General features: G+C 48.2%; 1 protein-coding gene across 1 annotated transcript; it reads right to left on the reverse strand.

The window, feature by feature from the left end:
* Nucleotides 1-19,343: 19,343 nt before the first annotated feature.
* On the reverse strand, nt 19,344-21,959 carry slitrk4 (SLIT and NTRK-like family, member 4; the record flags this gene model as incomplete). The annotated part of the gene is made up of 1 exon (XM_079249656.1): nt 19,344-21,959. Exon 1 carries the CDS (start codon nt 21,918-21,920, stop codon nt 19,344-19,346), a length of 2,577 nt encoding a protein of 858 aa, XP_079105782.1. The 5' UTR covers nt 21,921-21,959.
* Between the last annotated feature and the right edge of the window lie 500 nt (nt 21,960-22,459).

A 22,459-nucleotide genomic window follows, 5' to 3' on the forward strand; every position in this document is an offset into this window, starting at 1 on the left:
TTCTGACCTGCAGGGACGACAGCTGCTCAGATTTCTTCTTTTCTACGCATAAAAGAAGGAAAATCGTCCAATTGTTTCCTAACATGTTCCTTCAGAACCTTTCTGATGAAGCTGAGCTACCAGATGACCTGAGAGACACATCCGGACCCTCAGCTGATTCTGCTGGCCGAAGCCTCATCCGACATGGTCGCCATAGAAACATGGCCATCAAGAAGCCTGAAAAGGCTGAGGTCACATGACCAAAGGAACGGGTCTGATGGAGAGACGGAGACCTGGATCTGATACAGGGAGCAGTTCTTGCATCAGACCTGTTTCCACTGATCTTCAGTCCTTGTGTCATGGAGCTGACAGTAGCTAACGCTAATAGTATAGCATAGAGACTGTGCAGCAGATAGCTAGCGCTGTTACAGCGATGTCCGGGTCACTTAGCTTCTGCTGCATTTAATAAACTGTTGGAATTCCATGTTTTCTGATGTCCTGACCTGGTTTTACGGCATAACCTCATGTTTTCCAGGAGGAATGTGTGTGATCATGTGAACAGTTCTTTTTGGCTCCTTGGAACCGGCTCAGAGACAGAGGATGGGAATCAAACCTCCACCAGCTGCCAGGAGGAGCTGTGGTCTCTGTAGGCCTCGTCTGCTCCACCAGATCAGTTTAGTTCAGCTGAACTGATGGTTACACTCATGTCATGTTAGCATTGTTAGCAGTGACGTTAGCTGCAAAGAGATTTGCAAACCTGCCACTGATGCTGAGTGTCACTCATCAACCCATGTTGTATTAAAGTGGAATTAGCTTTGATCCTTGGTTTGGAAACGTCTGCTGGATGCCAAACATAAGCATAGGAATGGTATGCGGGTAGTTTTTGGTATGATGGTCATTTAACAAGGGATGGCATCTCCCTGGTTACTGCAAATCACTCGATGCATCCGCTGTAAGAGGAAACAATGCTGCGTCTCTCCACCGGCCGCCTCATTAAACCAGAAGTGCTGTCGCTGCTTGCTCGACATTTTCACTCCACTGACTGTCACCTGCAGAAGCCGATGGCTGGCTTCTTCCTGCAGCTGTCACCTCGGCGACGGAGGACCACGGCGACGGAGGACCACGGCGACGGAGGACCACGGCGACGGAGGATCACCATGACGGAGGACCACGGCGATGGAGGACCACCATGACGGAGGACCACGGCGACGGAGGACCACGGCGACGGAGGACCACGGCGACGGAGGACCACGGCGACGGAGGACCACCATGACGGAGGACCACCATGACGGAGGACCACGGCGACGGAGGACCACCATGACGGAGGACCACGGCGACGGAGGACCACGGCGACGGAGGACCACCATGACGGAGGACCACCATGACGGAGGACCACGGCGACGGAGGACCACCATGACGGAGGACCACGGCGACGGAGGACCACGGCGACGGAGGACCACCATGACGGAGGACCACGGCGACGGAGGACCACGGCGACGGAGGACCACCATGACGGAGGACCACGGCGACGGAGGACCACGGCGACGGAGGACCACCATGACGGAGGACCACGGCGACGGAGGCCCTCGGCGACGGAGGACCACGGCGACGGAGGACCACGGCGACGGAGGACCACGGCGACGGAGGACCACGGCGACGGAGGCCCTCGGCGACAGAGGCCCTCGGCGACGGAGGCCCTCGGCGACGGAGGCCCACGGCGACGGAGGACCACCATGACGGAGGACCACGGCGACGGAGGACCACGGCGACGGAGGACCACGGCGACGGAGGCCCTCGGCGACGGAGGACCACGGCGACGGAGGACCACGGCGACGGAGGACCACGGCGACGGAGGACCACGGCGACGGAGGACCACGGCGACGGAGGACCACCATGACGGAGGACCACGGCGACGGAGGACCACGGCGACGGAGGACCACGGCGACGGAGGACCACGGCGACGGAGGACCACGGCGACGGAGGACCACCATGACGGAGGACCACCATGACGGAGGACCACGGCGACGGAGGACCACCATGACGGAGGACCACGGCGACGGAGGACCACGGCGACGGAGGACCACCATGACGGAGGACCACGGCGACGGAGGACCACGGCGACGGAGGACCACCATGACGGAGGACCACGGCGACGGAGGCCCTCGGCGACGGAGGACCACGGCGACGGAGGACCACGGCGACGGAGGACCACGGCGACGGAGGACCACGGCGACGGAGGCCCTCGGCGACAGAGGCCCTCGGCGACGGAGGCCCTCGGCGACGGAGGCCCACGGCGACGGAGGACCACCATGACGGAGGACCACGGCGACGGAGGACCACGGCGACGGAGGACCACGGCGACGGAGGCCCTCGGTGACGGAGGCCCTCGGCGACGGAGGCCCTCGGCGACGGAGGACCACGGCGACGGAGGACCACGGCGACGGAGGACCACGGCGACGGAGGACCACGGCGACGGAGGACCACCATGACGGAGGACCACGGCGACGGAGGCCCTCGGCGACGGAGGCCCTCGGCGACGGAGGACCACGGCGACGGAGGACCACGGCGACGGAGGCCCTCGGCAACGGAGGACCACCATGAAGGAGGACCACGGCGACGGAGGCCCTCGGCGACGGAGGCCCTCTGCGACGGAGGCCCTCTGCGACGGAGGACCACGGCGACGGAGGACCTCGGTGAGATCCTCGGTCAGCATCTTCTCAACACCAGCCTGATACAGTATGTTTCCATCACAAATTTGCTCCAGTCAAAATAAAAGTGCCGTAAAACCAGTCTGGTTATTACTTTTCTTTCCCCAGAAGGTTCGTACCCACCTGTCTCACCTGTCCAGGGTCTGGCTGGTGTCCCACCTGGGGGCTCCAGCCACCTCCCCAGCCCTGGGTTGGATAGAGTGGATGCAGGAGAGTTTTGGCCCGATGTTTAGCTAACTAACGTGTCTGGAAGCAGATTCAACACCTCGCCCGCTTGCTTTGTTCGCCATGGATTCCTCAGCAGCTGGTTCAGCGACGATGGAGGCTTTGTTGTTCTGGGGAAGACGGCTGCTGCTGACATTGTGTTTGGACTGTTACCACAGCACACATCCAGGTACCAGCTCCCCTCATTTCCCTGCTATCAGCTGTTTCCCAGCAGCTCATCTGGACCACCCTCTTGGTGTGTGACAAATGATTAAAGACAACCCTCCAATAAATGACATGAAACTTGTTCATTTTCTGCACTTGACAGCTTGGATTTCACGTGTTTAAACACAGCTGCCTCATTGGGTTTGCGTGTCCGCCATCAACAGTAAAATCTCAATTAAAACGACTGCGATGCATCTCGCGCTGACAGCTCTCCGTACCCACACACACTTAGATGTGCATGACCAGCCGTCACAGCAGGCGCTGACTCGCTTTGCTTTCTGCAGACACACTCCCAGCAGCCTGTTCACCAAACCAACATTTACACAACTTCAACATCAATTAGAGTTTAACTTACAACTAGTTAAGCAGCTGTGAAGAACCAGAGACTGTCTGCAAACAAAACAGCTAATTATTGAACTGTGATCAGGAACACACACATTCATTCACTGGCAAAACCGCTGAGTCCGATTAAGGGTCACAGAGAAGCTGGAGCCTATCCCAGCAACCACTCCACTAGAGACAGGAACACCCGGACAGATTGCTGCTCCATCACTGCGCAGAACACACACATCTAATTTTGTTTCTCTGTGAACAGAATTTAAACAGTGGTGAGTTAAAGATACACCAGAACTGAGATCCAGTTGTCTTTGGAATGGGAGTTAATGGGAGGAAAAGCTGACGTTCTGATGCTCTCAGCTCTTTCACACCTGAAGTTCATTTCAACGCAACTAAACTGCGTTTTGAAGCTTTGAGTCTGATGCTGATTAGCGTGAGCGGACACATTATGACCACGATAATGATGTTTTATTTGATCACATCGTGGTGTTAAAACAGGAACGTTTTCCTTCCAAAAGTTGCTTCAACTGATCAAAATGAATTTGACAACATTGTTAAAAAAGTTTCTGAGATTTTTAAATGTTTCCGAGTTTGTTCTGACTTTAAATCAACTCAATTTTTACTTTTTCTGACAACTCAGAGGTTTGTAGTGTAAAGAAAATAACCAGAAGCTGAAAATGTCAGAAATGTTGCTGCAGTGTCATGTAATCTGAGTAACTGCTGCATGACACCGTCTGAACTCAACATGCTAGCTAACATGCTAACATGTCAACACGCCATCACATACTGTTTCATTTTTTATCTTAGTCACAGCAGCGCAGAGCTGGAAGTGTCCTCGTTGGGAGGTTTTTATTCTCAGCAGGAATCTGATCACCATCCACTTCCATCTGGATCATGAGTCCGACGTTTACCCTCCATGTGCCTCCATGTTGCTCTTCACCAGCAGGAGAAAAGCTGCGACATGAACCTTTAACATTTGGAACTTCGCTACGTTCACTGCAACATTTATCTCAAATCCATGTAACCCTTCAACTCCTCCAACTCTGACATGAGGTCCATGTCAGGAACAGTGTGGAACTCTGCTGGGCAAACTGGGATGGATAACTTAGTCTTTAGCTCATCTTTGGGCATTTTTCAGGAATTTCCAGGCATCTAAGGTGGAATCTGGACAGCCTACTAATGATATGAAAGGCCGCAAACCTAATGCTAGCGTGAAGCTGCGTAGCTATGCTAATCTAGTTCTATGCTAGCACTAGAACAGCTTTAAGGTAATGTGGGTAAACAATGTCATGTTTAGTTTTCAGTGAGGGTATTTAGAGACAACACATCAGTTCAATATTTTCACTTTTGAGCTGAAAATAAACAAGAAAGATGCTCAAAGATTAGCTTAGTGCTGACTAAGCTAGCGCTACATGATGCTAGCTAAAGTAGCTACAGCATGAAAGTGTGAAGTAACCACATCGCACATTGTCTAGAGCATAATCCTTTCACGGCAGTAGCATTTGGGCTCGCACAAGGCTGAATTTTATAGTTATTTTTTATTTGCATTTAGTGAAGAACATTCAGCGTTCTGCTACAAACACTTTGACTGATTTGTTTTTATAAAAGCTCACATGTGCAGACAGCAGAAAACCTCTGCAACGTTTCAACAAACTGCTGCTAAATGGCACCATTTGCCACAAAATACAAAACAAGTCCCCTGCAGTCAGTGTGAGACAACATCCAAAAAGCTCTTAGAAATTTAGCTATTGAAACATTAAACAGCCTCCATGCTAAAGCCAAATCCAAATAAACACTGTAAGCGCTAAATCTGTGGTGTCAGGAGTCCTAAAGCTGCCTCCAGCACCGTCCACGTTATTACCAAAGCTGGCCAGCTACATGTCCTTGAGGGGCCAATTCATTAGTTAGCTGGAAAGCCAATCAATCACAATGTATCTGCTGAGACGATGGATCATAATTCTGCTCAGGTACAGCAAAGAGAGAAGAGGGGGAAATGAGATGATGGATGGACGGAGACGCAGGGAATGAGACGGACTGGAAGCCAGAGGAAGGATGATGGCAGCCTCACCAGTTTCCCTGATGATGCAGTAATTAGACACGAAGGCTCGTCTCGTTCCCAGAGAGACAACATAGCAGCATCAAACATGGAACATGTGAGAGGAGGGGGACGATGCAGGGCACGTTTAACTACATAAAAAAAACATGTTTCCTGTGTTTTTAACAGTGGTTCTACTGGAGTTCCTGTTGCTGGAGGTTTGGGCTCCGTAACATGATACAAGTTATTGATAAGTGGAAAAAGAAAAGCTCTGACGTGTTCTCCGGGGACGTCAGCAGAGGAAAACCGGCTGGAAACCATGAGAGGCAGTCCCAGCGGTCCAAGTATGCCTCCTCTACGTGTCTGCAATTGTTCCCTCGTCTTCATTGATCCTTCATAGATCAATGTAATAAAATGGAACAGGTGTAGGTTTGCACCCGGAGGAACAAGCGGTGCATTAATCACAACACACAAACATTTAACAATCATTTTCAGGCTCAATCTGCTGCATTACAGGGAGTTTAATGACAGAGTGGCGTCCAGAATGTCTGATGTGTTAAAACAGACACATCAGGTTTCATGCTGTAGTAACAATAAATGGAAAATAAATTACATTTTTCACAGAAAAGTCAAATAACTTTTTCTTCACACTTGAGGCTAAAAACAAAATAAATTGTCAATATTCATATTAAAACCTGATGATAAAACAGATGTTTATATGTGATGCAGTGTTTTGTGGGTTTACGAAGCTTTAAATTCTCCACCTTCTTAGACGGATGTGTATAAAACTATGAGCTAAATATGGGCCATCGGTAGGCTGGTGCAGAGCTGGACAAGCTGTTGGAGAAACATTTCAGGTGTGATGCTGCAGGGCAACATGTAAAACCTGCAGGACAGCATCCCAGCAGGTCTGAAGTGGCTGATCCCGGACGGGACCGTCAAACTCTTGAGCAGCAGAGGATGAACAGCTTCTAGAAATTTAAAAAGCTGGAAATAAATAATAAATGTGGTGTTAGAAATGAAACTTGGTTTTAAAGCAGTTGTTCGGTGGGAAAGTAATCCCATTACTTTCGGCCTGTTTAACATGCAGACGTTTATGAAGGAATGTAAATACGCTTCGCGACAACGCGGCAGCAGAATTTTACGATCCCGAAAGGCTTTAAAACCAAAGTGAAATAAAAGAGAATAGTTTTCAGATTCGTTATTTTGTGTTTTTTCCTTCAGAAGGTGAATAATTGTCCTCGCTCAGTTCAGCTAAAGTAATAAAAAATACATTTACAGAAAACCATTTAAATAAAGAAGTTAATTAACAGTTTGGACATAGAGGCCAAATTCTCCCTGGAGGGGCCGTGAAAACGGCTTTTTTCAAACTGCTGCCAGAAACTAAAGTAAGAAAGAAAAGTTGAGGATTTCAGCTCATCTTTATGCTGATGTGTTAATACGTGTTCAGGTGGACACAAGTGAACAATGATGCACGTTTAAAGCTACGTTGCCCCTCCGTCGCCGAGGCGACAGCAGCAGGAAGAAGCCAGCCATCGGTGCGTGCATCAATGGCAGGTTTGCAAATCTCATAGCATTGTTAGCAATGATGTTAGCTGCAAACATGATATGAGTGTAACCATAGACTGACTATAAAAAGATGGGCATGTATGCATTGATCTCTTTCTCTTGTTTTCTCTGTTTTCTTTTCTGTTCTCTTTCTGTCTCTTTTCTATCCTCTCCGGTCCAGCAGCATAAACTCTGTAATACAAACTATTATCCAAAGCAAATAGATGAATAAAATAAAAGAAGAATCCAGAAATACAAATACAATCATATCTATAAAAGCTGCCCTTGGCAAAATAAATTTACTCAGCAGAACATCCAGAACATCAGCCTGCTGCTGAAACGCTGGACAAGATTTAATTTTATTTATTTTTTTTTTAATTAAAAAAAAAAAAAATTCCTGGCGTCGTCTCGCCAGGAAAATACAAATATGGGCAAAGAGGTGGAGCTGAGAGGGGGGCTGTGAGCGTCATGGTGGATGATTGACATCGAGCGAACTCCGAGCTTTCTGTAGCTGAGAGCTAACCGAGCTAACCCGGAGATAACAGGAGCTAACCAGCTAACGGAGGTAAGCGCGCTAAAGCTAAGTCACGTTGTTAACCGGCTAAAAACCGCAGTTGTTCTACGTTCTTCTGACTTGAAGCGGGAGATCGGGTACCTGTCAATCAAAAGGACACGCCCCTAAATATGCCGAACTTCGAGATTAAATTACTTTTAAACGGGTGAATTAGAAAAAAAAATTCACTCCCCCCACAGTTGTCATGAAGGAAAACCTGACCTATTAAACCTAAAATGGATTTTTGTACCAGGCTGTAAACATGTTTATTTCTGCTGTAAACGTGTTTATTCTTGCTGTAAACATGTTTATTTCTGCTGTAAACGTGTTTATTCTTGCTGTAAACATGTTTATTTCTGCTGTAAACATGTTTATTCCTGCTGTAAACATGTTTATTCCTGCTGTAAACATGTTTATTCCTGCTGTAAACATGTTTATTCCCGCTGTAAACATGTTTATTCCTGCTGTAAACATGTTTATTTCTGCTGTAAACGTGTTTATTCTTGCTGTAAACATGTTTATTCCTGCTGTAAACATGTTTATTTCTGCTGTAAACGTGTTTATTCTTGCTGTAAATATGTTTATTCCTGCTGTAAACATGTTTATTTCTGCTGTAAACATGTTTATTCCTGCTGTAAACATGTTTATTCCTGCTGTGAAGTTGTTCCCCTAGTGGATGAAGGGGGAACTGCAGTTTTATGAACTTCTGCATACGCTTCCCTTTTCACCGCTGGAGGTTGCCGCCTGGTTTAACCTCATTACGTACAGTACACATGAATGTGACCACAACTAGAAATGTGCCGTGTTTAGCATGTGTGAACGCGTGAATGCTGAATTATCCGCTGAGACAGTTTCCTGTTCCAGGACTTTCACTATGTTGCAGGTGGAGGAACTATAAAAATACAAAAGCTGTAACGCCTCGAAGCAGCTGAAGCTGGAGCCAGTGGAAGGTAAGCAGCACGTACTGCGTTACAAAGTGCCAACGTTCTGCAGAAAAATGATCACTTCTGAAAAGGAAGCAGTCGATGACTTCTGATAAGCTGGTGGACGCGGCACAGATGGAAGAAAGACATCTTTCATCTGGCGCTGATAAAAGAAGGATCTATAAATAATCTGAATGCGGTATCGCAGCGTGTCAGAGTCCAGTTCTGGAGACCTGCTGTCCAGGTAAACACACCTGTCCCTCCAAACGCAGGTGTGTCAACAACGTCCTCCCTGCTTCAGGTCTGAGGCGCTGCAGAACCGGACTGCTGACAAACTCACACTCTTCACCTTCGTTACGCAGCAGCGCAGAAAATTCTGCAGTCCTGAGCAACACGGCAGAAACGTGCACCAGCTTTGATTTACAGTGACGTGCACGTTTCAGCCTGCATAGTTTCCTGGTTGCATAAAAAACACAGTGATGAAGCAGTAGATGTTCTGTTCTAGCTCACACACACACACACACACACACACACACACAGTGTTCCCAGTGTTCCCACTGTACCCACTGTTCCCAGTGTTCCCACTGTTCCCACTGTACCCAGTGTTCCCACTGTTCCCACTGTTCCCAGTGTTCCCACTGTTCCCAGTGTTCCCAGTGTTCCCACTGTTCCCACTGTTCCCAGTGTTCTGACTGTTCCCAGTGTTCCCACTGTACCCAGTGTTCTGACTGTTCCCAGTGTTCCCACTGTACCCACTGTTCCCAGTGTTCCCACTGTTCCCACTGTACCCAGTGTTCCCACTGTTCCCACTGTTCCCACTGTTCCCAGTGTTCCCAGTGTTCCCACTGTTCCCACTGTTCCCAGTGTTCTGACTGTTCCCAGTGTTCCCAGTGTTCCCACTGTTCCCAGTGTTCCCAGTGTTCCCACTGTTCCCAGTGTTCCCAGTGTTCTGACTGTTCCCAGTGTTCCCACTGTTCCCACTGTACCCAGTGTTCCCACTGTTCCCAGTGTTCCCAGTGTTCTGACTGTTCCCAGTGTTCCCACTGTTCCCAGTGTTCCCACTGTACCCAGTGTTCTGACTGTTCCCAGTGTTCCCAGTGTTCCCACTGTACCCAGTGTTCCCAGTGTTCCCACTGTACCCAGTGTTCCCAGTGTTCCCACTGTACCCAGTGTTCCCAGTGTTCCCAGTGTTCCCACTGTACCCAGTGTTCCCACTGTTCCCAGTGTTCCCAGTGTTCCCACTGTTCCCAGTGTTCTGACTGTTCCCAGTGTTCCCACTGTTCCCAGTGTTCCCACTGTTCCCACTGTTCCCACTGTACCCACTGTTCCCAGTGTTCCCACTGTACCCAGTGTTCTGACTGTTCCCAGTGTTCCCACTGTACCCACTGTTCCCAGTGTTCTGACTGTTCCCAGTGTTCCCAGTGTACCCACAGTACCCACTGTTCCCAGTGTTCCCAGTGTTTCCACTGTACCCACTGTTCCCAGTGTTCCCACTGTTCCCACTGTACCCACTGTTCCCAGTGTTCCCACTGTACCCAGTGTTCTGACTGTTCCCAGTGTTCCCAGTGTTCCCACTGTACCCACTGTTCCCAGTGTTCCCACTGTACCCAGTGTTCTGAATGTTCCCAGTGTTCCCAATTCAATTCAATTCAACTTTAGCGTCAAATCACGGCAATGCCATCTCAAGACACTTTACAGACAGAGGGGAAAACATAATGAAGGCCAATTCATAACAGCCTATATAAGGAAACCAACAGATTGAGTTGAGTCCAACTCAATCTCCCATCCTGAGCAAGCACACTGGCGACAGTGGGAAGGAAAAAACTCCCTTTTAACAGGAAGGAAACCTCCGGCAGAACCCGGCTCAGGACAGGCAGCCATCTGCCTCTGCTGTGTGGGGGGAAGAGGACAGAAAGACAACAGACAACAGGAACTGCTACTCCCGGCCAGGGAGACCTGCTGAGACAGGAGACATACATGTTAATGATGCAACACTGTTATGGGGGGGGGGGGGGGGGGGGGGTAAAAGAAAGAGATAAAGAGAAAAAGAAAGAAGCTCAGTGTATCAGGAAATGTCCCTCAGCAGTCTAAACCTATAGCAGCATAACTAAGGGATGCTAAACATCCCTAGCTATAGGACTTATCAAAAAGATAAGTCTTCAGCCTGGTCTTAAAGGTGGGGAGGGTGTCTGCTTCCCTAACACTAACTGGGAGCTTATTCCATAAGAGAGGGGCCTGATAACCAAAGGCTCTGCCTCCTGCTCGGCTCTTTGAGACTCTAGGAACCACAAGTAAGCCTGCAGTCTACGAAAAAAGTACTCTGCTTGGTATATAAGGAACTATGAGGTCTTTGATATATAGTGGTGCCTGGTTGTGGAGGGCTTTATATGTAAGGAGAAGGATTTTAAATTCTATTCTAGATTCAACAGGCAGCCAATGAAGAGAGGCTAAAACTGGAGAAATATGATCTCTCCTGCTGGTTCTGGTCAGGACTCTGGCTGCAGAATTCTGGATCAGCTGAAGGCTTTTCAGGGCATATTTAGGACAGCCCAGTAATAGAGAGTTACAGTAATCGAGTCTCGAAGTAACAAAAGCGTGAACCAGTTTTTCTGCATCACTCCGAGACAGAATGTCCCTAATTTTGGCTATATTACGTAAATGAAAGAAAGCTGTTTTAGTAACCTGCTTAATATGTGGACCAAAGGACAGGTCAGGGTCAAATATTACTCCAAGGTTTCTCACTGTAGCACTGGAAGCTAAAGTAATGCCATCCAGGTTCATTACAAAACTGGAAAATTTAGCTCTGAGTTTTTCAGATCCAAAAAGAATTACTTCAGTCTTATCTGAGTTTAAGAGGAGAAAATTTCTAGACATCCAAGTCTTTATGTCTATGAGACAATTTTGTAGCCTATTGGGCTGATTTGTTTCATCTGGTTTAAAGGATAAGTATATCTGAGTATCATCTGCATAACAATGAAAGTTTATTCCATGCTGTCTAATAATTTTGCCTAAAGGGAGCATATATAGCGTGAAGAGTATTGGTCCAAGTACAGAACCTTGAGGAACTCCATGACTTACTGTGGTTTGGGAGGAGGACTTGTCATTTACATGAACAAACTGAAGTCTATCAGATAAATATGATTTAAACCAGCTTAACGCTGTACCTGTAATTCCAATCACCTGTTCTAGTCTTTGTAACAGAATGTTATGATCGACTGTATCAAATGCAGCACTGTACCCAGTGTTCTGACTGTTCCCAGTGTTCCCAGTGTTCCCACTGTTCCCACTGTACCCAGTGTTCCCAGTGTTCCCACTGTACCCAGTGTTCCCACTGTTCCCACTGTACCCAGTGTTCCCACTGTTCCCAGTGTTCCCACTGTTCCCACTGTACCCAGTGTTCTGACTGTTCCCAGTGTTCCCACTGTACCCAGTGTTCCCACTGTTCCCAGTGTTCCCACTGTACCCACTGTTCCCAGTGTTCCCACTGTACCCAGTGTTCTGACTGTTCCCAGTGTTCCCACTGTTCCCAGTGTTCCCACTGTTCCCACTGTACCCACTGTTCCCAGTGTTCCCACTGTTCCCACTGTACCCAGTGTTCTGACTGTTCCCAGTGTTCCCACTGTTCCCACTGTACCCAGTGTTCCCAGTGTTCCCAGTGTTCCCACTGTACCCAGTGTTCCCACTGTTCCCAGTGTTCCCACTGTTCCCACTGTTCCCACTGTACCCAGTGTTCTGACTGTTCCCAGTGTTCCCACTGTACCCACTGTTCCCATTGTTCCCATTGTTCCCAGTGTTCCCACTGTTCCCACTGTACCGTGTTCTGACTGTTCCCAGTGTTCCCACTGTACCCAGTGTTCCCACTGTTCCCAGTGTTCCCACTGTACCCAGTGTTCTGACTGTTCCCAGTGTTCCCACTGTTCCCAGTGTTCCCACTGTTCCCACTGTACCCAGTGTTCCCAGTGTTCCCACTGTACCCAGTGTTCCCAGTGTTCCCAGTGTTCCCACTGTTCCCACTGTTCCCAGTGTTCCCACTGTTCCCACTGTACCCAGTGTTCTGACTGTTCCCAGTGTTCCCAATGTTCTGACTGTTCCCAGTGTTCCCAGTGTTCCCACTGTACCCACTGTTCCCATTGTTCCCAGTGTTCCCAGTGTTCTGACTGTTCCCACTGTTCCCAGTGTTCCCACTGTTCCCAGTGTTCTGACTGTTCCCAGTGTTCCCAGTGTTCTGACTGTTCCCAGTGTTCTGACTGTTCCCAGTGTTCCCACTGTTCCCAGTGTTCCCACTGTACCCAGTGTTCTGACTGTTCCCAGTGTTCCCACTGTTCCCAGTGTTCCCACTGTTCCCACTGTACCCAGTGTTCCCAGTGTTCCCACTGTACCCACTGTTCCCAGTGTTCCCAGTGTTCCCACTGTTCCCAGTGTTCCCACTGTTCCCACTGTACCCAGTGTTCTGACTGTTCCCAGTGTTCCCAATGTTCTGACTGTTCCCAGTGTTCCCACTGTTCCCACTGTACCCACTGTTCCCAGTGTTCTGACTGTTCCCACTGTTCCCAGTGTTCCCACTGTTCCCAGTGTTCTGACTGTTCCCAGTGTTCCCAGTGTTCTGACTGTTCCCAGTGTTCTGACTGTTCCCAGTGTTCTGACTGTTCCCAGTGTTCCCACTGTTCCCAGTGTACCCACTGTACCCAGTGTTCCCACTGTTCCCAGTGTTCCCAATGTTCTGACTGTTCCCAGTGTTCCCAGTGTTCTGACTGTTCCCAGTGTTCTGACTGTTCCCAGTGTTCCCACTGTTCCCAGTGTACCCACTGTACCCAGTGTTCCCACTGTTCCCAGTGTTCCCAATGTTCTGACTGTTCCCAGTGTTCCCACTGTTCCCAGTGTTCTGACTGTTCCCACTGTTCCCAGTGTTCTGACTGTTCCCAGTGTTCCCAGTGTTCTGACTGTTCCCAGTGTTCTGACTGTTCCCAGTGTTCCCACTGTTCCCAGTGTTCCCAGTGTTCTGACTGTTCCCAGTGTTCCCAGTGTTCAGAGTGGCTCCCCTTCAGTTCAGATCAGAAAGACAAGAGAGATGTGAGCAGAGTTTCAAGGAGATAAACGTTGTTTGCATCAGAATCAAACAGAAAAGGAAGATCGGTAAAAAGCTGCTGGGATATACTGGCAGATAACCAGTACACCCAACATCAGACCAGTATCCAACCAGTTCTGACCAGTTGGATTTCTCATCTGAAGGTTTTCTGGGTTTTATGTCGTATTCCTCCATATTTTCTTAGTTTGCACCAAATATTTTATGTGAAAACACATAAATTTATTTTAACTTTCTGCTTTATAATCCCATTAAAACCATTAAACCCAGTTAAGTGGACCTGCAGCCCACTGAAGGGGTTAATCTGGATAAATGTTTATCATTAATCGTTCACATCATTTGTCTGTTTTCATGATTTCAGCAGCGTTAATGTTTCCAGCTTTCTCCACAGAGTCTGACCCAAATTACATTTCCATCCTCGTCTCTAATGTCGGGACATCAAAGGAAGCATCATGCTCGTCCTCATCATCCTCATCATCATCATCATCCTCGTCACCGCAGGCCGCTGCCTCTGAAATGTCCTCTGCTTTTAGTTTTCCAGAAAAAGGCAGAACTGCCGACAGAACATGTTTTTCTGTCCTTAAAGCAGGAATCCTGAAACAGCAGCGAAGCTTCATCATTCTGCTGAGCTCACAGCGCCCCCAGTGGCCGCTTCGACACCTACACCCCTGCATTTCCCTGCAAACACACCTGCATGCAGCCAAGCAGCCCCTCCAGGTAGTTGTTGAGCCGGAGAGGAGGGAGGGGAGACGACACATCTTCTGAGTTAAACTCCAGACTTTTTCTGTCCTCTTCTGATGCAACTGTTGCTCCACGAAGCAGCTGAGAGTTTCCAGGACCGGAAGCCGACTCCGGAGCCGACTTACTGCAGAGAAAACCCACTTTCCCTGTTTCTGGTCTCAGAGCGCTCGCTCCCAGACATGGATCCCATTCCCCACACCCACACCTCCCTCCACATGGCTTCGGTGGGTTAAATCATTAATGAGGACGATTCTCTGGCGTGAGGATGAGTCATGCTTTCTGCTGTCTGGATTCCCAAAAGGAAAACAGAAAAATGGATTTTCACCAATAAAAAGACGTAAATGTTTGATAAACGCCTGAAAACCAGAAGGTAAAGACAGAATCCACCATCAACTTCACTCGTCAGTTATTCTGCTTGTAGGGAGACGTGCCGCTAAACCTTCTCATCACGTTGTTTCCTGGATAAAGAACCACCTCCTGTACGCAGCACGCCGCCCATGTGACTGATCACCATCACTTATCCAGCCGTCGCTGCAATCAGCCTGAATCTGCAGCTGCGACACGTAAACCAGACGCTTCCACGGAAAGCAAAACCTCCCACTCAGCAAGCCTTTAAGCTGCTGATCGATAGCAGAATATCCATCCAGCTGATCGCTTTCCGATCAGAATCCTGATGTTTTACTCAGATGGAGTAAATATGTCGTTTATCACAGGAAACCGTGGAAACTAAAATTCAGGAACTACTTTTTCTTCCGCCTGCCAGTTATGTGGACGAACACGGAACATAATGAGGTTGTGATGAGGAAGAGGAGGGGACGAAGACGACAGGAGCAGGAAGGGACAGACATGAGTACGTCGACTATCAGGTACTACGTGGTACTATCAGGTACTACGTGGTACTACTGAGGTACTATCAGGTACTACTGAGGTACTATCAGGTACTACGTGGTACTACTGAGGTACTATCAGGTACTACTGAGGTACTATCAGGTACTACGTGGTACTACTGAGGTACTATCAGGTACTACGTGGTACTACTGAGGTACTATCAGGTACTACTGAGGTACTATCAGGTACTACTGAGGTACTATCAGGTACTACGTGGTACTACTGAGGTACTATCAGGTACTACTGAGGTACTATCAGGTACTACTGAGGTACTATCAGGTACTACGTGGTACTACTGAGGTACTATCAGGTACTACTGAGGTACTATCAGGTACTACGTGGTACTACTGAGGTACTATCAGGTACTACTGAGGTACTATCAGGTACTACGTGGTACTACTGAGGTACTATCAGGTACTACTGAGGTACTATCAGGTACTACGTGGTACTACTGAGGTACTATCAGGTACTACGTGGTACTACTGAGGTACTATCAGGTACTACTGAGGTACTATCAGGTACTACGTGGTACTACTGAGGTACTATCAGGTACTACTGAGGTACTATCAGGTACTACTAAGGTACTATCAGGTACTACTCAGGTACTATCAGGTACTACGTGGTACTACTGAGGTACTATCAGGTACTACTGAGGTACTATCAGGTACTACGTGGTACTACTGAGGTACTATCAGGTACTACTGAGGTACTATCAGGTACTACGTGGTACTACTGAGGTACTATCAGGTACTACTGAGGTACTATCGGGTACTACGTGGTACTACTGAGGTACTATCAGGTACTACTAAGGTACTATCAGGTACTACTGAGGTACTATCAGGTACTACGTGGTACTACTGAGGTACTATCAGGTACTACTGAGGTACTATCAGGTACTACTGAGGTACTATCAGGTACTACGTGGTACTACTGAGGTACTATCAGGTACTACTGAGGTACTATCAGGTACTACTAAGGTACTATCAGGTACTACGTGATACTACTGAGGTACTATCAGGTACTACTGAGGTACTACTGAGGTACTACGTGGTACTACTGAGGTACTATCAGGTACTACTGAGGTACTATCAGGTACTACGTGGTACTACGGAGGTACTATCAGGTACTATGTGGTACTACTGAGGTACTATCAGGTACTACTGAGGTACTACGTGGTACTACTGAGGTACTATCAGGTACTATGTGGTACTACTGAGGTACTATCAGGTACTACTGAGGTACTACGTGGTACTACTGAGGTACTATCAGGTACTACGTGGTACTACGGAGGTACTATCAGGTACTATGTGGTACTACTGAGGTACTATCAGGTACTACTGAGGTACTACGTGGTACTACTGAGGTACTATCAGGTACTACTGAGGTACTATCAGGTACTACTAAGGTACTATCAGGTACTACGTGATACTACTGCGGTACTATCAGGTACTATGTGGTACTACTGAGGTACTATCAGGTGCTACTGAGGTACTATCAGGTACTACTAAGGTACTATCAGGTACTACGTGGTACTACTGAGGTACTATCAGGTACTACGTGGTACTACTGAGGTACTATCAGGTACTACTAAGGTACTATCAGGTACTACGTGGTACTACTGAGGTACTATCAGGTACTACTGAGGTACTATCAGGTACTACGTGGTACTACTGAGGTACTATCAGGTACTACGTGGTACTACTGAGGTACTATCAGGTACTATGTGGTACTACTGAGGTACTATCAGGTACTACGTGGTACTACTGAGGTACTATCAGGTACTACTGAGGTACTATCAGGTACTACTGAGGTACTATCAGGGAGAAAACGTGCATGTCTGATGATTTCCGTCTGCTGCTGCAGGTTTTTGTGTCGACATCAAACGTCAGGATTTCTCCTCGTTCTACATAAAGCATCTTGTTTGTTGTTTACCGTAGTAAATATGTTTATGAAACATGTAAATACTTCATCAGTACGAGTTCAGCTTGAGGTGATCATGGTCCCTGAGGTCAGCTGCCGTTCGGTTTGTCGGGACGCTGCAGAGGCTGGAGGTCGTTCAACATGCAGTAAAATATGGCTGAAAATAGTAGATTATCATGTTAATTATTCTAATTTGTTGGATTAATATGCAATTATTGATCCATTTTACCAATAATTTGATTTTAAATGCAAAATATTTTAATTAAAATGTAAATATCAGTATTTTCCCATCAGTTTAATCTTCTTCCAAACGTTTCTGTTCAGAGTCTGGGTATCGGCCGGTACTGGCTGGGGATGTACTTGGTATCGCACCGGTGAGAAAACCCGTGGTATCGCACATCGCTCGTTTAACGACATGTCAGCTTGGTGTTGCATTTAAAGACAGAAAAGCTGCATTTCAGCCAATAAAATGCAACTAAAAGCAGATTTTCCTGCCACTTGAGAAGCTTCCAAGCATCACGGTCGCCTTCAAGAAACGGGGACACGGTGCAAACAGGTGCTGATTTTAATACCTTCATTTCAACATGATTATACAAGAGAAAATTAACCAATATACAGGAGAGTTATAAGCAATAGAAAATCGTATTTATTATACTTTCCATGATACATTCTATTCATTTGTAATGTCGAAAACACTCATAAGTTTAACTTAACAATACTGTTTTAAATAAGGACCAGATAGTTAGGCTGAGGAGAGAATTTGGGCGTCGAACCCGCCAGTAAAAACCTCAAACTAAATAAATAAAACAAAGATCTGAAGGATTGTTTTACTAATATTGCACACGGTGTTGTACGATCCCATCCCGTCCAGGTTAGAGCCTCGATGTGCCGCCAGAAACATGTTAATGCACATTTATTTTGGTTGCATAATGTTTAGAAGAAACCTTTTAGGAGACCGTGGGAGATGGAGGAATAAGGAAACAGACTCTACGAGGCCTTAGAAGGAAACCGACTCCACTCTGCGTCATCTATTTTAAATAATACCAGTAATTCTTTAAATAATCCTGCATAGAAAAATAAATTAACTATGTCGTTAGTTTTTCCTTTAAACTACCAATTGAGAGCCGAGGAGGATGACAGTATGAAGGCTCGTAGTCTCTGGGTGACGATGCTGCGCTGCACAGTATGAACGTCTTCCTGTGAACATCTCAAGTCTTTTCTTGGAATTTACAAACCAGTCCCACACATACAAATAATGTAAGACTTACAAAATAAATTCAGGGTTACGCTTACATGGCAAGCAGCTTCATCGTCTTTTTTTTTTTAGCTTTTTCTTCTTTTTTATCTTTTTTTTTCTCTCATTCCGTTTTTCAGAAATTTGTCCTCTGACAGAGTATGTGCCGTTAGATTTCACCCAAAAACATACGTTTACCGAGAGTAGCAATGTCGAAGAGAAACACAACTCCATTCAGAAGACACGATATTTAACATGGCTCTTTACACAAAGAAAACAAGTCATGAAATCATTGCCTGCCTAAAAAAACAAAGGAAGAGTTTTCCACAGCGGGGGTCATTAATCCTCCCCGGCAACCAGCAGGTGTACCCGCCACTGGTGGCTAATCCAGACAAGATGGCAGCGTCTGCAGATGACCCCATAAAAAAACAGAAACAAGAAGAAAAGCAAAAGTAGCATCCAGCGAGTCACTAAATCTGTTCGTCTCATCCCAGAAGTTCCAGAAGTAGCGATTCCAGATGCTCTCCAGAGCAAAAAAACAGCAACCGATGCTCCGTTTTCAAAGAAAAACAACATGGGCTGACGGCGGCGAGGTATTTTCTCAAGCACTGTTTTCAAGACCCTTTGATTTGGTGGGAAAAAACAAAAGGAGGAAAAGAGAAAAGACAACAAAAATAAGATAAGTACTTGTTTGAATAGCAGCAAAAAACACTAGGACTGTCCTGCGGTCTGTTTGCAGATGGACAATAATCCAGAAGGTCTGGTAATCTGAAATAAATCCACGCTGACGCCAGTGTGGAGCCATTTTGTCCATCTCTGCATTGGTCATTAGGTTTCCAGAAGGCACTTTTTGCTGTGTTTGTGAGGAGATGCAAAGAAAAGAAGAAGGAGAAGAAAGGAAGGAAGGAAGGTGTGTTTGGCTTGTTTGTCTGTGTGTGTAATGCAGAAATCACCCCCCCCCCCCCCCTACATCTTACTGAGGGCAGTCTGCTCCTCGAGCACCTGCAGGTAATCAGGTGTTCCTTGGAGCTTGGATCTTAACTCGTAATACTCACTTTTCCTTTGCTCCACCACGATCTTACTGTGGTTCCCACCTATCAGCGAAGACTTCTTCATCTTTTTATCCAGCGTTTTCTCTGGGTAGCGGATTTCGTAGCCGCCCATCCCTATGCTGCTGAAATCTCTCTTGGTGTCCAGGAAGTTGTGGATGAACATGCTGGGCTCCCGGTGGGGCAGGAACTCCTCCAGTTCATCGATGGTGCTCAGACGCTTGTTGCGCTCCAGGGTGGAAAGTGAGTCTTTATCCTTATCGGCACAGTTACGAAGGATGATCTTCTGTCTCTGCGAGTCTGCAAACTTAAAGCCGGCGTCCATGTCCGAGGAGCGTCCGATCCCGCAGGTGTGGCTCTTGCCGATGTGCTCAATCGTCTGTGGGATGAAGGTTTCGCCTCCGAGGTCGTCTCCCGGAATGGAGCCTTTTTTCCCGGATTTGTGGCTGTGGCGGCGGAGCTGCAGCGACATGGAGCCACACTCCTGACTCCCCAGCCCCTCCTGCCGGCCCACCGGCTTCTTGTTCCGCCTCAGGACAAACACCAGGAGGCAGAAGGCCACAAACACAGTGAGGATCAGCACCACCAGGATGCTGAGAATCATAATGGATAGAGGCACGGGCCCTCCAGGAGGGGCCCTGTCCACTCCTGCAGGCGACACCGAGGTCATCACAGGGGTGGCGCCGGTCACAATAAAAAGAGGCCTTGCAAGTTTCGGACACAGGATCTCATTTTTTAGGAGGCGCAGCTCGATGTTGGCGAACTGCACTGGGGAGGTGCATTTCACCTCCTTGACAGCAACTCCATCACTTAACCTCTGCAGCCAGAGTTTCAGGGCCACCAGGTCGCAGGAGCACTCCCACGGGTTCCCCTCCAGGTCTATCTGGGTCAGCGACCGCAGCTGGTCTAGCACGCCGCTCACGGGCAGGGTCATGAAGTGGTTGTTCTTCAGGTTGAGTCTGGCTAAAGGGACGCCAGCAAACACGTAGGCAGGGAGGCTCCGCAGTACGTTGTTGTTGAGGTACAGCAGTTGCAGGTTGGGCATGGAGTCAAACGTACCCGCCAGGATTTCTTTTATGGCATTGTATTCCAAATAGAGATACTGCAGATTGGTGAGCCCCAAAAACATCTCTGGGTGCAACTGTTCAAGCTGGTTTCCGTTCAGATACAGTCTCCGCAGATTGGTGAGGTTAGCAAACACACCTCTCTGCACAGTGGCGATCTGATTGCTGCCAAGATGAAGCAAATCCAAGCCTTCGAAGCCTTGGAAGTCAGTCGGGCTGATGTCGCTGATGTAATTCCCACTGAGGTGAAGTTTCTTGGAATTTGGGGGTTTGGGGACAAGCTCAGCCAGACTTTTCATGTTCCTCTCCTGACAGCTTACGCTGATGCCAAAGTCCGAGGGGTGGGCTTTACAGCTGCAGGGCTGCGGGCACAACACCGGAGGTGTCCGTGTCTGAAAGGAAACTATCTGGCTGTTCCTTCCAAACGGCGGCAAACCGGCCACAATCCCGTTCCCGTAAATCTTAGACGAGTCTGTGGCTTTTGGCGCTTTGGTGGCAGCAGGAGCCACGGTGCTTGGCGACAGTTTGGAGGGAACCTGACCGTTATCGAGTGGCGGCATCCTGACGTCGAACTCGCTTCCTGTTCCCATGGGACAGAGCTCCTGCTTGTTGGTTTCCTTCAGGAGCCTCCCGTACAAGTCGCTCGGTGTCTCGCATATGGCCTCGCCTATGAAGATATTGTAGGGCATGTTTTCCAGCCACGCCTTGAGCGGAGCCAGGTCGCAGGTACAGTTCCAGGGATTGTCATCCAGCTGCAGCTCTACGATGCGCCCGATGTGCTCCAAAACCCCCAAGTAGGGAAGCTTCTGGATCCTGTTCCCTCTTATATCCAAGTGTGTGAGTGAGGCAAAGCGGAATATGTTGTCAGGAAGGGCCTGTATGAGATTATCGTTCAGGATCAGCACTTTCAGCTTGTGCAGTTTGTTAAAAGCTCCTTTCTCGATGTATTTGATCAAGTTATAGTCAGCCTGGAGGTATTCCAGGTTTTCAATGCCCTGGAAAGTGTCCGCTCGCAGCACCTTCAACTCATTATTGTTGAGGTGCAGCTGTTTCAGCGCACTCATCCCCATGAACGCTCCACCTTCAATGTTCTGCAGCTTATTGTTCCCCAGCTGCAGCGACACAGCGTGGGTGAAGTTCAGGAAGGAGTTCGGGTAGAGGAGCATCAGAAAATTGTTCTGGAAGTTGAGGTGGTAGAGAGACGAGGCCGGGGGGATGAGCTGCGTGGGCCGATAGACGGTGATCTTCTCGCAGTTGACGTACAGCACGTTCTCCACCGACATGCAGGAGCAGGCGCTGCAGGTCTCGGCCATCAAATCCGAGGCGGACGGGTCTGCCATGGGGAGTCCGTCCGCCGTGGAGGACGGGGAGGAGGAGAGGGAGCCGGACATGGAGGAAAAAAACGCTGCCAGCAGGAGTACGAGCAGCATCTCGCCGGTTAGAAATCCTCCCCCAGAAAACCATTTAGTAACCTTTGAAGAGAGAGAGAGAGAGACGGACGGACACACACACACACACACACACACACACACACAGAAACAAACCATTAAAATGCTTTCTCATGTTCATCACACAGCTTTCCCTCTTTCTGTCTCATCTCTGCTCATCGAGCCGTTTCTGTTTCGCATGTTTGATGCAGAATTTTAATCCTGCAGGAAAAGTCGCAGAATTCCTGAAATCCAGCAGCTGCTGCGTCTTTCCTCTGACCAGACAACAGCCCGACTGTCGTCCTCGCCTCCAACTCTAACGCTGCTCTCTGTTTCTGGGGTCTCGCCATGCAGCACTCGGGTTATTCTGCAACTGGGAGGAACTGGGAGGAACTGGGACTGTGCAGGACCACTTCCTTCCTGCGGTCTTCTCCTCACATTTCCCGACATAACGACACATTTCAGCCAAACTAGGAGAAACGATGTGAGCAGAGACGTGAGACTCACCAGAAGCTGCGGAGGTGAAGCAGGCGGCTCCCTGC

Source organism: Telmatherina bonti (assembly GCF_933228915.1).
Source record: "Telmatherina bonti genome assembly, chromosome: 12".
Taxonomy (NCBI): domain Eukaryota; kingdom Metazoa; phylum Chordata; class Actinopteri; order Atheriniformes; family Telmatherinidae; genus Telmatherina; species Telmatherina bonti.